Consider the following 18,129-nt stretch of genomic DNA (forward strand, 5'->3'; position numbering starts at 1 on the left):
GTATACAGAAGTTTGGAAGTTGGAAGTTTGGACAACAGTGTTAACCGTACCCAAAAAATTATTGGTGTGACGGGCGGAAGAAATAACACTCAAGTTATTGAATTATAGTTTCATAAAAGTTCCAGATGGTTCGTTGTTTTAAACAAGTCTTCAGATGTGACTGGTTTGCAGTAGACAGAACAGTTTCCGATGGTTCGTTGTTCTAAACAAGTTTTGAGAGGTGGCTTGTTTGCAGTAGACAGTTCCACAGAGCAAAATATTCTTACCGTATCGAGACGGAGAAAAAAAACATGTGAAATTGCTCCAGAAAGGTTTAATATTTATGAAGCAATTCTGGTTTCTGATTGGTTGGTAGCAGAAAGTGAATTAATTCGATTCGTCAGTTCCTAGCAAATATCGTTTATAAATAGAATCGTCCGACTGTGTGGGATAATACCCCATTACAAGTCCATTGTGATGGGATGTGTCTCCTAGCGGCTTCGGCTGCCGGAAGACAGGGTAGTATATGTTAAAGATTCTTCACTTGACACTCAGCCCAACAGGTGAGGGGCCGGGAACCGGCCCAGCACCTGTTGGACTGAGGTACACCGCCTGGGTAATACCTAGGAGGTCAACCCTCCCAGGCCTTGCCACCGGGCTTTCTGGTGGGGCAAGTTTATTGCTTGCTGCCTGAGGCGCCCCGACCGGGGAATGCCGACGGGGTTACTCAGGCAATTTTTAAAATTGCAGGAGTGCCCCTCCTTTAGGGGAGCCTGCGGGGTTCCCACTTTCCAGGCCTTGTGCCAAATAATGCTGAGGTGGGCAGCATTTAAATAACTACCCCATTACAAGTCCATTGTGATGGGATGTGTCTCCTAGCGGCTTCGGCTGCCGGGAGACAGGGTAGTACATGTCAGGGATTCGTCACTTTACACTCAGCCCAACAGGTGAGGGGCCGGGAACCGGCCCAGCACCTGTTGGACTGAGGTACACCGCCTGGGTAATACCTAGGAGGTCCACCCTCCCAGGCCTTGCCACTGGGCTTCCCGATGGGGCAAGTTCATTGCTTGCTGCCTGAGGCGCCCCGACCGAGGAATGCCGACGGGGTTACTCAGGCAATTTTTAAAATTGCAGGAGTGCCCCTCCTGCGGGGTTCCCACTTTCCAGCCTTGTGCCAAATAATGCTGAGGTGGGCAGCATTTAAATAACTACCCCATTACAAGTCCAAAATAATGCAACGGCATCCTTCTGACAATGCCGACGGGGCTTCGCAGGCATCTCTTCAGAGTATGAATGCTGGGTCTGTGCAGTTCTGGGATATCCTCCCAATCTTTTTATTCTCAATTTGAGAAGGGGTAAATGTGTTGTTAATGGCCTGACAGCAGTGCTTCACAGGCATCTTTTGATGGTTAGAATGCTACTGCTTGGGAGGCGTTGAATTCTCAATCTCACTTTCCGACCCTGGTGTTACGATCCTTGCAGTGGGACTGAACTATATACTCTTTAACTCGGCTACGGATTTTTATCCTCGGCCTCCAAAGTCAACGGAAATTTGACCATTAATGATCTGTTCTCTGGTGCTTTTGCGGTGGGTGTTTAGTTCTGTGTAGCTCTAAGAGCTCCACCGTCCCAGGCTCTTTATTTGGGAAGGGGTTCGTTTATTGCAAAACGCCTGAGGTACCAACATCTCAGGCATGCTTTCCCTCTTAATACACAGACCCTATTGATTGACCCATCGTCACATCATCATGGGACCGTTTCTAAGATATTTAGTGCAACACTGTCACGTAGGTCGGTTACGTGCCAGTGACCGGCTGATCGTGTTATAATTGTTTCTGAATCAGGCGTAGCGTATACAATGATTTCCAACCACTCGAGAGAGATTGGAAAGACAAAAAGAACTTGACATATGGTTACCTCACGAATTGGACGACAACCAAAAGTAACACCGTTATAAAGTACCATCTTGCGTTATTTTATGCAACAAGAACGACCTGTTTCTCGACCGTGTTGTGACTTGCGATAAAAAGTGAGAATTTTACGACAACCGACGATACTTAGTCAGTGGTTAGACACCGACAAAGTTCCACGACACTTCGCGAAGTCAGAGTGGCACCAAAAGAAAATTATGCTGACTGTTTGGCAGTCTGCGTCTGGTCTTATCTTTTACAGTTTTTTAATGCAGGCGAAACCATTATGTTGCAAAACCGACCCTGCAGAAGTTGAACTCTGCCTACATCGCCATCAGAAGATGTTCATGCTACTGGCATAAATATACTTGCTTTGCGTTGGTAAAAATGTGTTCATTTTGATAGTGCTTATTTCGATCAATAAATTCTAGTTTGAGCCGAAATATGTTCATCTGAATTTAAAATTTAAAACCGCAAGAACTTTGTTGTAAACCTGATATACACCCCTTAACTCGGCTAGGGAATTTTATCCTCGGTCCTATACATCAACGGAAATTAGACCATTCCTGTAATGACCTGGTCTCTGTTAATTGCGGTGTAATGTTGGTTCTGTACGGTTCTAAGAGTCTCGCTTTCCCAGGCTTTTCCTTCTCTATTTAAGTAGGAATTATTTATAGCTGAGACGCCTTACAGGAATCTCGATAGAATTTCACAGGCATCTTCTGCAGAGTCAGAATAGAGCTCTTTCTCTTGATCATTGACTTTTTCATTCCCACTTTCCGAGCCTGGTGTCGCAGTTCTTGCAGTGGGAAAGAACTATATACTCTTTAGCTTGGCTACAGAATTTTATCATTTGCCCCCAAAGTCAGCAGGGATTAGACTATTCTTGTAGTGATCCCTTCACTGTTGATTTTGCAGTAGGAGTTTATTTCTGCGCCTTTTCTCTTTGAGGGGGGGTTAATGTATTGCTAGCTGCCTGAGACGCTCCAACCAAAGAATGCATAAGGGCCTGCACAGTCACTTTTTGCAGGTCAGAGGTAAACTGCTTGGGGGCGCTGACTTCTCAAACCCACTTTCTGATCCTAGTGTCAGTTCTTGCAGTTGAAGAGAACTATATATCCTTTAACTCGGCTAAGAATTTTTATACTCAGCCGCCAAAATCAACAGATTAGACCATTCTTGTAATTACTTTGTCCCTGTTTTCGATATAATGTTGTTTCTGTGCAGTTCTATGAGTTCCATAGTTTGCCTCTTCTCTTTAAGAAGGAGTTAGTTTATTGCTAAATACCTGAGGCGCCCTACCGGGAATGTCAACGGGGCTGTACAGGAATTTTTTGCAGAATTGTATAAAGTCCCTTCTCTTGAACATTGATTTTTTCCAATCCCACTTTCCGACCCAGGTGTCGCAGTGGGAAAGAACTATATAGATTTTAACTCGGCTACGGATTTTATCCTTGGCGCAAAAAGCTACGGGGATTAGACCATTCCTGTAATGATCTGGTTCCTGTTGAGTGCGGTGAAATGTTGGTTTTCTGCAGTTCCATGAATTTCACTCTCCCAGGATTTGCCTTCTCTCTTTGGGTAGAGGTTAGTTTATTACAAATAGTCTGAGTCTTTTCCCGCTGTCTAAAACTCTCAAGATCGGGCCATCTGGAGTCTAGTAGATCCGGGTGAGTCGGGATGTTTATTGTTAGGCATCGGCCCATTAAGAGTTCACTGGGGCAAAACCCACACTCCATTGGTGTTGCTCTGTGTGCAAGCAAAGAAATATATGAGTATTTTGCTTTCTTTAGCATTCTTTTCATTGTTTTTACACAGGCTTCTGTAGCTCCATTGCTTTGGAAATAGCAAGGGCTGTTTGTAACATGCTGAAATCCCCAGTCGTTTGCAAACTTGGCAAAGTCTTTTGAAGTGTATTGGCTTCCTGAGTCTGTTCTTAGGATGACAGGTACTCCATTTCTGGCAAAAATAGCTTTTAAGCTCTGTATTATTGCACTGGAAGTCATTGATGTAAGCATAGCGATCTCTGCATATCGAGAGAAGTAGTCGACAACTATGACATAGCTGCTGCCTTTCAACTCAAACAGATCAGAGGCTAGAGTGTGCCATGGTCTTGTCAGAAGCTCAGTTGTCATGAGGAGTTCAGGCGGTTGGTGTCTTAGCTCGGCGCATCTTGGGCAGTTTCCCACAGTCCTTTTGATTTGGTCAGACAACCCTGGCCACCATTTGGATTGGCGAGTTCTTTGTCTGCACCTGGTAATTCCCTGATGACCAGAGTGGATGTTGGAGATGATGGTCGGTCTCAGTAGTGATGGGATTATGATCCGTATGCCATACATCAATAATCCATTCTCGCATGTGATGCTGCCGCGGTAAGCCCAATAGGGTTTAATTGATGCTGGAACATGATCCTTTGATGGCCAGCCGTTTCTTACATATTGTAATATGTAGTTGCTGATTTCATCAGGCTTAGTGTCTTCCTTCAACTCTTTCAGACGTTTTTTTTTTCTGCGGCAGGTAAAGATTTCATCATGGTGTGGACGAACGCTGTTGCTAACTCTTCTAGGTCCTTATCTTGTTTGGTGGGTTTATTACCGGATACCACTCTTGGCAGAGCATCAGCTGTATATAGTTCCTTACCAGAGACCAAGCGAATTGTGTATGCATACCTCATTAAACGTATTCGAAACCTCTGTATCCTTGCTGGAAGTTCACTGAGGTTGGTACCTAGTGGTGGCAGCAGTGGTTTGTGATCCGTCTCCACTGTGAAGTGTAGTCAAACAAGATAGTCTGAAAAGCGTTCACAAGCCCATGTTATTGCTAGGGCCTCTTTGTCTATTTGAGCATAACGAGTTTCATGACTCGTGAAGCATAGGCGATAGGGTGTAATTTTGTGTCATCCTGTCATTGTAATAATACTGCCCCCAGCCCATTAAATGAAGCGTCGCTAGAAGTCAATCTCATTTGATGGGTTGTACAGGCATAGCACAGGTGCTAAACACAATGCTTTCTTGACGGAACTGAATGCATCCTGTTGTGCATTGTCCCAAACAAACGCGTATTTCTGACTCAATAAATCCCTTAATGGTTTAGTCATGTCTGCTAAGTTTGGAATGAATTTTCCTAATTGATTCACCATCCCCAGGAACCGGTGGGTTTCCGTCATGTTCGTTGGTGTTCAGAATTTGGAGACACCAGTAAGCCTTTCCGGATCTGGTCGCAGGCCGTCAGCACTGAGTATATGTCCAAGAAATTTTACTGATGACTTGGATATTTCGCATTTTTCGGAATTGAGTGTAATGCCAGCAGCCTGAATTTTTTTTGTAGTGTGCTTTTCAGCCGGGCATCATGTTCTTGTTGATTTTTTCCATGTACTAAAACGTCATCTTGCATGCATATGACTCCGATTTCGATCTCTAGTACTTGTGACATGCGCCTCTAGTAGATCTCACTCGCTGATGAAATACCAAACGGGAGGCGCGGTTGAATTGATATCATCTGAATGGAGTTATGAAGGTCGTCAGCGAACAGGGTTCTGATGAAAGTTGAATCTGCCAATATCTGCTGTTGGCGTCCAATTTTCTGATGATTTTTACTTCCTCTAGTTGAGCCAAAAGGTGGTTGACCGTGGGGAGCATATGGATTTCATGTTTTATGCACTTATTGAGCTTTGTGAGATCGACACATATCCTAATCGTTCCGTTTGCTTTTAGTACTACCACTATGGGGAAACACCATTCAGTGGGGGTGTCAATCTTGCTTATGAACCCCAACTTTTCCATTCTCTGGAGCTCTGCCCGTGTTTTCTCCATCAATGGTAGTGGTACGCGTCGTGGTTTTGGTACTAAGTATGGACTCGCATCCGGATTTAAGAGCATGGTACATTCTTCCCCAAATGTGCCTAGGCCTATGAATAGGTCTGGCATTTCTTTTTTGAGGATGAATGGTCGTTTCTGGCTGTTGATGTTATGCAAGTTTGGGTGGACAGTTAAGAGTTTAAGTGCTTTGATGGCTGACTTTCCGAACAACGGCTCCTCGAGATTGGGGATAATAAATATCCGCTGTTCTGTTGAAAGCTCTTCATGCGAGAGAGTTGCTGTGACCACTCAAGTCACTTTCAGTGGAATATGTCTTGGACCGTGAAGATTTTTGTGGGTATCCGAGAGATCTGGTAGGTCTCTCCTTAACTTGTATATGTGCTCTGGAATCACGGTTACATCTGCCCCAGAGTCCAGTTGAATTTCAGTGGCACTCCATTGATGACAATATTGGTTCGCCAAGGTTTACTCATGCTGGTCTGTCGCAAAATAACTTTGTAACAGCTAATATCCACGTACGTAAAACCTTTACCTCGACTTAACGAGGGATAAAAAATAAAAACAATGCAATTTAAAGAAAAATAATTACAATTTTATTGAAGGAAAAAAAAGAAAATAAAAGGGAAAATATTGGGGTTTAAAGTTCAAGTTCACTTGGTAACATAGACTGTTCATGTGAGCTTAAGACACACATAAAATTTGCTGCGAAATATAGTCCTATCTTGTTAGCCTAAAGGCAGGATTAACTTTGTCGGAAGCGTATAAGTCAGAATAGAAAAAAAATAGAGAATAAAAGAACTTACTTGAAAAAGATATTTTAATAGTTTAAAGAACAGAGAGAAATTATATAAATGTTCTTTTTCTTTTTACTGCTGAATTGTCTCCCTTGACGGCATTTCTTTTTTTTCTTTTTTTTTTTTTTTTTTTTGTACACACAACGCATATATTTTTTTATCTGCTCCTCGTTAGAGGTTGATTTTTTGTTGCAAACAGGGACTCGGGACCGCTTCCAGACTCCTTGGTGTGCTTCTCATATAGAAGAACAGTAACAGTATTCTGTTTTCTTAAAATACTAAGCTTGTAGAAAACGCTTCGTTCTAGTTCGTTGACTTAACAGCTTTTCATTCCGAATGTTAGAGGTTTTTTCTTGTGTTTAAACTTCTCACAATATTCTCTTGATTTGTAGACTTTTCTGTCTCTGTGCACATTTATCCTTTAAGGACTCACACGGTTCTCTTTTCTTGATTTCACTTGATTTTTAGGACTTATCTGTCCGAGTTCAGCTCAAAAGCATAGGTCTGGAGCCCTCGCAATCTCAGCTGCAACTAAATTAATTTGGTTTGATTTGCAACCTTTTTTGGCGGAAAAATCCCTCGTCCAATGGACGCACAGAAAAACAGTCACGTGTCAGCAGCAGCAGAGCTTCCAACATCATAGAAGAAAGGGTCTGGGAAGAAGAAGAAGAAGAAGAAGAAGAAGAAGAAGAAGAAGAAAGAAATAGTCTAAAATAAATTCTGACATATCTCTGATATCGTCAGAACACCAAGGTACGCATTCTGATCACTTTCACAGTCATCCGAGCTAGGTTTAATTTCATACAGCCTTTTCGTGTGGCAGCACTGAGCATAGTGGCCAATCCTACTACAATTGTGGCAGGTGACACGTGCATCTCTGATGTTGGGTTAGGGTTAGCACAGCAATGGCATTCAGCATCTGGTCTATGCTGCTGCATGCGCTCATTTTTTTTTTTTTTTCGATTCTCATTATACAATTCTCGCCCGGATCTTGTCATGTGCTTAATCTGACCTTGTCTGCGAATTCTGTTCTCACTAACGTAGTGGACTGCAATATTATTCTTAGCCGGATCTTCACCAACGATGTGTTCTGGAGACCGCAGAAGATTGCTGTTGTGATTTTATTGTTTCACTCTGTCATGCGCGTCTGATGGCCCCGTCCAAGGTGAGGTCAGGAATCATTTGCAGACTTAGTGATAGCTTAGGATCTGTGCACCCAACTACAATTCTATCACAAATTAATTCCTCGTGCAGGTCTCGGAAATTGCAGTTTTTAGCTAGTGTGTGGAGATTAGTGATGAATGAGTCAATGGACTCACCTTCTACTTGACACCTTCGGTGGAATCTGGCCCGTTCATAAATTATGTTTGTGTCGCCTTTGAAATGGTCATTGAACTTTGCTACCACTATATTGAAGTTCTGGGCTTCCTTGGGTGCAAGTTTGAATGTGGCGAAAATGTATTCGGCTTAATCACCCATACAATATATTAAGGTGTCCACCTGACAAGGACTTGGTTTTTCGTCAAGGCTGGACACTGTCCGGCAACGGTTGAACCGTCGATTCTATTTTTCCCATAACTCGGGTTGGTCGAATGGAAAGGGTTCTGGTAGGCTCACGTGGCTATTCATTCCGGATGGGGGGGGATCTTATGAAATTTCACTTTCTTTTTTTTTTTTCTTTTTTAACAGCTCTTAGGCTCGGTATTTAGTATAAGTCTTTCCCCATATTTTGCTCACATTCGTTTGTAAATCCCTTGCTCTGACGCCATGTTTTGTTATGTTTCTATTAATAACAACAGGGCAAGGATATGTCATCATTCAGACCAACATGGCTGACTGACCAAGCCTCGTTTATTCACGTTTATGTCCAAGTGTTTACATTATAAAACATTGAACAAAGGGGGGCAACTCCCACCGATCCAAGGGACATAACAATTTCAAAGATAATTAGTAAAGTAAAATCTTAAGATAGATTTAAGAAAAGAATGTGCATTGTCAATTCTGTTATGAAATTCAATTGAAGAATGCAACTATAAGATAATTTAATAAACATGTTTTTAACATATTGGAAATATAGGTTACTGGGAATATATGTTAAAATTCCTTTTGTAAACAAAGGAAAAAGTTTTAGACACGCATTTCCAGAACACGTGAAAGAAGACACATGTTTTAACATGTGTATGACGTCATGGAAAATGGGAAGTTCTCGATATAGTTAGAAACTTTAGAGTTAAGCGGAGAGAGTCAGAGAGTCTGAAGGAGTCTGAGAAAGAGCCTGAGGACGAGAGACGACAGTCTGGAGTCGAGCGATGGGAGTCGAACGTCTGGAAGCGAGACGGTCACCTTTGAAACATAGAATGTAAAACTTTGAATTCTTGACTAAGAAAACCACGACCGGTCGGAGAAGATATAAACCCATCATGTGTTTTAAAATGTCTTTATATGAATCTCTTCATAACACGAACACAGAACGCAACATCTCTCTTAATAAGACTCTCTAAGACTCTAAGACTCACTTTTAATAAGTCCTAACAACGAACAATAACAAACAACGATAACATAACAACAACAACAACAATAATAATAATAATAATAATAATAATAATAATAATGAAATTATATAACAAGATTAAATAAAACAAAATCCCTTGTTTGCACAAAAAATAGCTGAATTAGACCCAAAACCGAGTATTTTTGTCGTTCACAAAACCACAACAAACCATACTTATGGAAATACGGAATATACGGGAGCACAAAACTGAAACAGTCGAAAAGCTGTCTGAGAATGACGTCATGTAATTAAAAGGAAGAAGAGGTGCTGGGATTCTTTATCCCCCCCAAGACGGGCATCTGTACATTTCTATTGTAAACTTTTGTATAAATTTTACCATTTTTTAATTTAATTATTTTTCTATGTTCCTGTATTTAAATTATTTTTTTATTATTATTCGCCAATATTATATAAAAATTATATTACGCCGAAAGTTTGACATTCTTGCGAGCAAGGAATATATTAAAATCTTGCATATACAAATTATGCGAAATCTGTAATTTAAAAAAAAAAAGTAGAAATATTTTTGCTATAATAATTTTTTTGTGTGAAAATATTAAATAAACAATGCTTAATTTAATGGTAATATCGGTAGTTCGAGAAATTCATTAATACGGACATTAGGGGATTTTGTCGTAATGTTCCTGCAAAAATTATTTTATCTTATTTTTATTGTTACAAATTACGATGCTTTATTTATATAAAAAAGCAAAAATAAATTCTTACGTTTTTTATTTACTACTGAACACCATAACTTTAGTAATGGTATTTTTTGTTTAAACAAAATAATACATTTCCACTACGATTTAAATAAAGATAATTACTTCATTATATTCCGCGATCATTATTTGAGAAAGACTGAAAATTTTATTAAAATTGGTTAATTTGCTGATTTTTGGTGAATTTTTAAGTAAAGGGGGGGGGTAAAATGTTTATACATTTTGCGTCGGCATTCATTTTGCCCGTACCTACTTACTAAGGTAAGAACACGACAACATGCATATAAATTTTGATACACAATCATCAATTCATTGTTATTGTACTATTTTTCGTCACAAATAAAAATCATGCGGTTGTAAATATAATGAACCAAGCGAGCGTTGTTTATTTCCATTGCATGTTCCGCTACTAATTGATGGCCATCCACGCGATTAACTTACAACTTTGAATGAACACTCGTCGTAATTTCTTTGACAAAATGGCGACACTAACGTGCTGCAACAAAATGGTGTCACCCACGATTTTCAAATAACTTTTTTTACCCAATGTCCGCCCATTCATATGTTTCCTCATGTCATGTGCGTGCAGTAAAAAAATAATAATACAAAAAATAATAATATCCAATCCAAAAAATGTAAAAATAAACGAATTAAAAAATATAACAATTAAACGTCATGGAAAAAAAACACAGCAACTTTACGCCCCGAATAAAACTTCATCCACTTCAAGATTCCTCTGTGCAATGTACAAGAACTACATATTTTTTTTCAGATGAAAGCTATTTTTGCGGCGTAAAAGATTTCTTCCTCATTCCAGAAGTACTCGTATATCGTGGAAGCAATGCTGTAGGAATTCTGATCTTACATAATTCAGAACTTGACAGAGTGCAAAATTACACAATGAAAGAAAATGCGAACTTACCTGGTATGATGAAAAACCAGTCATCCTTCCGTAGGATCATTTAGATTGCAAAAGTCGTTGCTTCTTTTGCTACTCTGTTGAGTTCTTTAGTTGTCTTCGAAAGAAGAATTAGGTCTCTACTGAGAAGAGTCATCATTATGACAGATGAAAGGAGACGATAAAACGTCATTAAAAGAAACCTAATTGATTAAGTATAGAGTCTCACTGTGGAAGGAAGAAAAGGCGCCAACCGCCTTAAATTAATGAATCCATGGAAGAAAGGAGAGACGCAGCAAATGCGTCTTACCTCTTAGAGAGATATACATGAATGAAGTTATGATTTGAATATTAGGGCGCGCCCTTGTGCTCCAAAGTCTATCCATAAATCAAAAAAGGGCTGTCATAGAACATGGCATAAATTCATCAACCAATGAAAGTTCGCTTTTCAAGTCATGCCATTTCTGACAATGCCCAATTTTAAAACAACTTGTAAACCAACGTTCGTTTTTTCACGTTCCCTCATATCCATGTGCATGCAGTAAAAAAAAAAAAAAATAATAATAATAATAATAATAATAATAATACATAATACATAATACAAAAATTATATAATAAACAAATAAATAAAATAAACATAAACCTCAAGGAAGAGAACACAGCAACTCCACGCCCCGAAGAAACCTTTATTGAATTCAAGATTCACCCGTACAATGTACAAAAGTCACATATATTTTTTTTAGATGGAAGCTATTTTTGCAGCAACAACTAGAAGTACTCGTAATTTCTGACAGTTTTGCTCACATAGGTCGCTGAAGAAGTCGAAGATATCTTGACATCCCCACCCAGTGAAAATCCGTACGATGCTTTGAAACAAGTTGTTCTGGAATACACTGGCACGTCGGAAACAATCCGGCTCAATCAGCTTTTCAATGATTTGTGTCTAGGAGATCGTAAACCTTCTCAGCTTTTTTATTCAGATGAGAAGCCTTCTTGAACACCGTACGATGGATGATCACATACTTCTGCAATTGTGTTTGGACAAATTGCCACAACTGTTGTCTCACACGCTGTCTATGTTCGTCGTGATAAGAACCTTGCTCAATTAATAGTAATCACGGGCCGCATTGCTGATAATTATCACTGTGTGTCGACAATGCCTAATGTGGTGACTGCAGCTACTCCTTCAGCTTCTGCATCCAATTCCAACCTGGAATCAGTAGAAATCGTCGCCCTGGCCAAGGCGATAGAAGCTCTCTTGACGAACATACCTTCACATCCCAGCCAGAGGCGTAACCTTCAGAACAGACGTCCATCACAACGATGCAAGTCAATCTAACGATCCGCCTGGTGTTACTATCACCAAAGATTCGCAGAGAAGATATGCACATTTGAACAACCATGCTCAAACAAAATTCCGGACTATTTAAACAAATAAATTGGTGGGATTGTGCAACAAATTCCACCTCATCTCTCCAGCCGTGTCATCTATTTTACATATCCGATACACTCTCTCATCGGAAATTTCTCCTGGATAATGGATACTGCTGTAAGCTTGATTCCTCCCACGTGATATTACAATGCAGCAGTTGACTTTTTTCACTACAGACCGTGAACGGCATTTCATTCATACATATGGTACCTTATCGCTTACACTAAAGCTTAGACTTTGTCAACGTTTTTGTGTGGTATATGCGAAAGGGAAAAAAAGGTACCTGTTGAGTGGTGCATTTTAGTGAAATAGAGACAAAAATGGACAGGAATTCAAAGGAGGAAAATAGATACACGTGTTGACTGATGAGGAGAACTCTTTATTGTAAAAAAGGGGAAGAACAAAAAGGGGTTATGGGATATGTACAGGGAAAAGGGAGGTAATAGGGATACAAGAGTTATCGGACTTTCAACACCCCCGCTTGCTCTTAGAGTGTGAGCGTATTTTTTTTTAATTTATTTACTTATTTATTTATTATTATTATTTTTTTGTGTGTGTTTATAAAGAAAGAATACGCATATATATAAGAGCATCATATCGGCAAAAAACGAATTTAAAGCCCGAATAAAAGTGGTTTGAATTTTTCTAGTTTTGCTCGGGTTGGGGGTTTGGTCATGATGTCTGCGAGCATGTTTGTTGTGGGGCAATAGATAATTTTTATGTTGCCGTTGTTCAAAGCGTTCCTGATAAAATGGTATTTTATGTCTATGTGTTTGCATCTTTGTCGATGCACTGGGTCTCAAGAAAGTGCTATAGCGCTTTGACTGTCCTCGAATATTTTAATGGGTGTGTATTCCTTATACCAATCCATTTCTTTTAGTAATTGTGTGAGGTACATACCTTCTTGAGTTGTTTTTGCTAATGCCACATATTCGGCTTCGCATGTGGATAACGCTACCGTGGGTTGTCTTTTTGACTTCCAGGAAATGGGTGGACCGCCTTTTGTTAGACTGAAACAGTATCCAGATATACTGTGTCTGTCGTATTGGTTTGACGCCCAATCGGCATCGCTGTATGCGAATAACTGGAGTTGGTCGTTTGACTTTGTATAGCATAGTTGGTGTTGCATAGTACCTTTTATGTACCTAAGTACATGTTTGGCTGCCGTCCAGTGCTGCTCATGCGGTTTTGATAAGTGTTGGGACAACTTGCCAACGATATAGCTTATATCTGGTCTGGTACAGATCATCAGATAGATTAGGCTGCCGACGACTTCACGGTACTTTCTGGGGTCGATGAGGTCAGAGTCATTTTCGGTTAGATCACACTTTAGTTCACATGGAGTTGTCCTGGGTTTTCAATTGGTCATATCAAACCTTTCCAGTATTTTTGTGACGTACCGTTCCTGGCTCATCAGTATACGACTTTGAGTTATGTCGAAGTCTATCCCTAAGAAATGCCGGAGTTTTCCAAGGTCCGTCATCTGAAATTCGGACATCAACATCTGCTTGGTGGTGTTGAGCGAATCATTATTATTGGCTGCGATAATTAAATCGTCGACCCATGAGATGATGGTGATTCGTTCCTCACTGTTGTGTCGCATGTAGACACAATGGTCCACTCTATTCTGAATGAAACCATTTTTGGTAAGGTGGTCGTGCAGGGTTTGATTCCAATTTCGGCCCGATTGTTTCAGTCCATATAGGGATTTGTTTAACATACAGACTGGTTTCTCGCCCGTTTTCCATCTCACTTCAAATCCCTCTGGTTTCTCCATGTAAATCTCGTGGTCAATTGGGGCATGGAGGTACACCGTTTTGGCGTCCATTTGGTGTACGATGAGATCGTATTGGATAGCTACTTGCATTAGTATGCGGATTGATGTGATGTCAGATGTTGGGGAGAAAGTCTCTGTATAATCTACCCCCTGTGTTTGGTTGTAACCCTTTGCAACAAATCTTGCTTTGTATTTCGGGGATCCGTCAGAGTTTTCTTTAATTTTGTATACCCATCTACCGCTGATTGTTGTTTTGCCTTTGGGTAGAAGTGTCAGCTTGTACACGTCGTTTTCTTTCAAGGAATTGATTTCCTCCTGCATTGCTTTGATCCAATGGTGTGCTACTGGGGAGGTCGTAGATGCTTTATAGGTGTGTGGTACACCATGTGCGACTTTGTAGCAGTAGTCGAGATTGACAAGTGTGTGACCACTCTCGTCTTGAACTGCCGTTACATAGTCCTCTAAGTAGCTGGGCATCTTGTGTTCCCGCTCTGGGTATCTGCGTGTATAACTGCTTTCTTCTATGATATTGAGTAGTTCATCAACAATAGGCTGTTCTCTGTCTTCTTTCGGTTTTAGATTTTTTGTCAAATCTCTTTGGAGGAAGTCCTCATTATTGCTTGGTGGAGAAGTTTGGTTTTGTTGTACGTCAGAGTTGTTGATGAATTTTACTTGTCTGTGTTTATACACTTTCCCACTTTCAGGGTGGTAGATTAGGTATGCTGGGCTGTTTCTGTCGTATCCGATAAATATCCCTCTCTGACATTTTGGGTCCAGTTTCCCTCTTGTGTTGGAGTAGGTGTAGCACACCGAACCGAAGATGTGCATTTTCGAGAGGTCGGGTTTCCTCCTGGTTATTTCGTAATATGGAGTTTGTTTCAGGCGGTTGTTGAAACACCTGTTTCGTATAACTGCGGATGTCATGACAGCATAGGTCCACAGGGTTTTGGGTAATCCACTCTCTATGATCATACATCTCGCCATTTCGAACAGTGTCCGCCAATTTCTTTCGGCTGTTTCATTCTGGTGAGGTGAGTACGGTGCTGAGGTCTCATGTTTAATTTTGTTTTTGCGGACTAATTTCTGGAAATCGTTCGACTTAAATTCTGAGCCGTTATATGTCCTCAGTATTTTTATTTCGCCGTAGGGTGAGATATCCGCAATGAATTTTTCGGCGGCGAGTGTGGTGTCATTTTTATTTTTAATAAAATATACAAATACAGCACCGGAGAAATCATCGGTGAACGAGACAGCGTATCGGTTTCCGTTTAGGTCTGCCGGGTTTATGGGGCCGGCTAAGTCCGAGTGAACTAGATGTAGTATGCTGGTTGCTCGTTCGTCCGGGTGTTTGTTTCTGCTTTGAGGGAATTTTCCTTGAATGCAAATATTGCAATTTCTATTGTTTGCATTTTTTGGTTTTATTTGCATTCCGCGAACTACGGCGGGTAGTTTCGTTACGTCGTCGTAGTTACAGTGGCCGAGTATTTTATGCCACGTGTCGACGTCATAGCATTGATGGCAGCTGTCTTCGGTGGTTTCATTCTGTGTAGTCGTTAAATACTACAGTCTTTTATGTACATATATTTTGAACCTTCTGCCGTTTTTATGTACGAGTTCATTTTTATTTTCTTTAAAAATGACTGTTGCTCCGTTTTTAGTAGCAGTTTTTTACGGAGAAAATGTCTTGTGGTTAGGACGGTATCAATAACGCCATTTTTAAAGTAACTGTGACGCGCCGTTTCCATTTTCGTCTACTAAGTGTATTTATGTGGTCAGATGCCTTTCCGGGGATAAGGCAGGTTTCAACAATAATTCACAGGAGAACAGTTTATGTCAGAGACGAGACGTCGAAGTGTAGCGAGTTGTTAGTCGAACTCGGCTCTTCATATGAAGAGGGTAATTAAGGTAAACAAGGAGGTCACGTGATGTGACGGAGTCCTTTTATTTCCTTCTTTCCTCTTCCTCTGTGTTGTACGGGTATGATCCGAATTTACGCACTTGTTTGAGCTAATTTATAATATATAATTTTCTTCCAAGAACTTCGGACGTCTTCGGATCCGTGACGGACGACGCGTATAAGTAATTTCCTCGGGAGTTACTTCCAGGGGGGGTTCTTCGGTTGGATCTTTATGGTCTATACTGTCATCTTGTGTGTTTTCTGTGTCACTGTGCTTGGAAGAGTCCGATTGTTCATCTATTGATGATTCGGATTCGACATGTATGGGACTATCTATTTCGTATTCACTTTCGGTATTGTTTTGATCAATGGTGTGGTAGTTAGGGTGTTGTTCAACTTTGATAATGTCAGACTTCTTCACTTTATATCTTTTTCCCCGAAATTGTTTATCTGTAAACTTTTGTACAGTACAATACTGATCTTCAACTTCCATCACCATATATTTGTTGCGAGCATTGGTTTTAACTCTATCTTGGTATAGATAGACGATCTCTCCAACTTTAGTATCGGTTTTTATTTCGGTAGTTCTGCCTCGGCCCTTATATTTAGCTGAGGATTCATGTCTTTTTAATCTATTTCGGTGTTTCTCTTCAATCAGCCTTTTGTATTCTATTGGTAGTTTTTCTCCTGTGATTTGGTCTCTCATTGTCCAAATTTCTAGTGAAGAGTAGCCATTTTCTCTGAATCTGCTGTTCATATTGGAAATTATTATGGCCAATTCAGTGTCTGTTATTTTGCCACCAGTTGGTTTCAATTTGCATAGTTCTGTATGGAATTCTGATATTGAACGTTCACTAATAGGGTTTTTGTTAATGTTCTTTATTTCTCCAACCTCTATTTTAATATGGAACGATTCCAGTGAACTATCGGTGAGTAGGGCTTGAAATCCCGAAGCGCCATCGACCCTGGTTTTTACTTCATCTCCTGACGGGGGACGGAATCTTGATATGGTGGTGATTAGGCCATCCTTAAGAGATTGACTGCTCTCCGATAGTAATAATGTTGCCTGTGTCAAGGAAGAAACATTTTCTCGAACTAATAATATCAGTTGTCCTTCACGTTTGATGACATCACTAGCATACCAGCTCCCAATTTTGTCAGGTGGTTTTGTTGACGATTGATTTTTGAACTGACTTGGTACCTGCTTTAGTGATACGCAAGTGTGGCAACTATCTACGGTTCGATTGATGGCTTTATCTGTATCCAGTGCATAGAATCCCATATTAAAGATTTGTTTTAACTGATGTTTACTGGCGTGTTGGAGTTGTAAATGTAGAGCGACCAAAAGTCCATCTAATACCCCTTGGGGAATGACGATTCTTTGTCTAGCAGGCCGTAAGGCTTCTTCCCGCATAACTATGATTAACCCATCTGCAGGGGCTGATGAGAGTTTACAATGTTGTAAATACCTTTTAATTGTGGTTAACCCTTTCTTCTTTTTAGATGGAGTTCTGCCATCGCGTAGTAGCCGATATACTTGTTGTAAGTCTGGACGGTCTTGTTGAGCTTGAATCTACGTATTGCGAGTCATGTATGGGATAGGACAGTGAGCAGCTAGTATGTCTTTTACGGTGACTTCTCTAACCACGGATTCCTCTAGCGCACTGATGAATTTACAGATTTGGCATTTTCCTTCGCAATGGATAGGATTTCGGCTGGCGTAATCCGATATATTATTTTTACCTGGTAAATGGGATAATTTGACAGGATATCGAGATATGACACTGAGGAACGTCGTGACTCTGGAGCTTGCGGAGAATGCGCCGCGTTGGAGTTTTTCATATGCTTGTACACAGGGTCGGCTATCCGTGAGTACTTCGGTGATGTTTTCTGATTGAATTATATATGGGCTGAAATGTTTGATAGCCGACGCTATGCCCAGAGCTTCCAACTCACAAGCTAGCCAACCTGCTTGGTTGGATGTTTTACGAGCGTTGAATAGACCTGCGAGGTGGGGTTTGTTTCCTCTTAATACGAAAAGGGATGCCGCTAAGCCGGCAGAGGTTGTAGCTGCGTCCGTGATTATCTGTAGTCGGTCCTCTCTTCTAGGTAAGGTTAGGATTTTGGCTTGTTTAAGGTGTTCTTTGGCTTTGAGGAATGTGTCTTCCAGATCTGATGTCCATTTGATTCTGTCGTTTGACGAGCCCATTGCGCAGACTTTATCTAGAGGTGCTAAAAAAGCTGAATGCTTAGGTATAACTTTACTTAGGAATTTGTAAGATCCTATGAATGATCTCATTTCTTTGATGGTTTCAGGGAGATTGCAGGCAGCCAAGGTATTTAGACGATGACTT

General features: G+C 40.5%; 1 protein-coding gene across 1 annotated transcript; it reads right to left on the reverse strand.

The window, feature by feature from the left end:
• Nucleotides 1–12,900: 12,900 nt before the first annotated feature.
• On the reverse strand, nt 12,901–13,230 carry LOC145284700 (uncharacterized). Its single transcript, XM_080133592.1, has one exon. The coding sequence runs from the start codon at nt 13,228–13,230 to the stop codon at nt 12,901–12,903; it is 330 nt and encodes a 109-aa protein (XP_079989718.1).
• Nucleotides 13,231–18,129: the final 4,899 nt, after the last annotated feature.

The sequence above is a fragment of the Euprymna scolopes genome, chromosome 9 (genome assembly GCF_053919585.1).
Source record: "Euprymna scolopes isolate OS-2025 chromosome 9, ASM5391958v1, whole genome shotgun sequence".
Classification (NCBI taxonomy): domain Eukaryota; kingdom Metazoa; phylum Mollusca; class Cephalopoda; order Sepiida; family Sepiolidae; genus Euprymna; species Euprymna scolopes.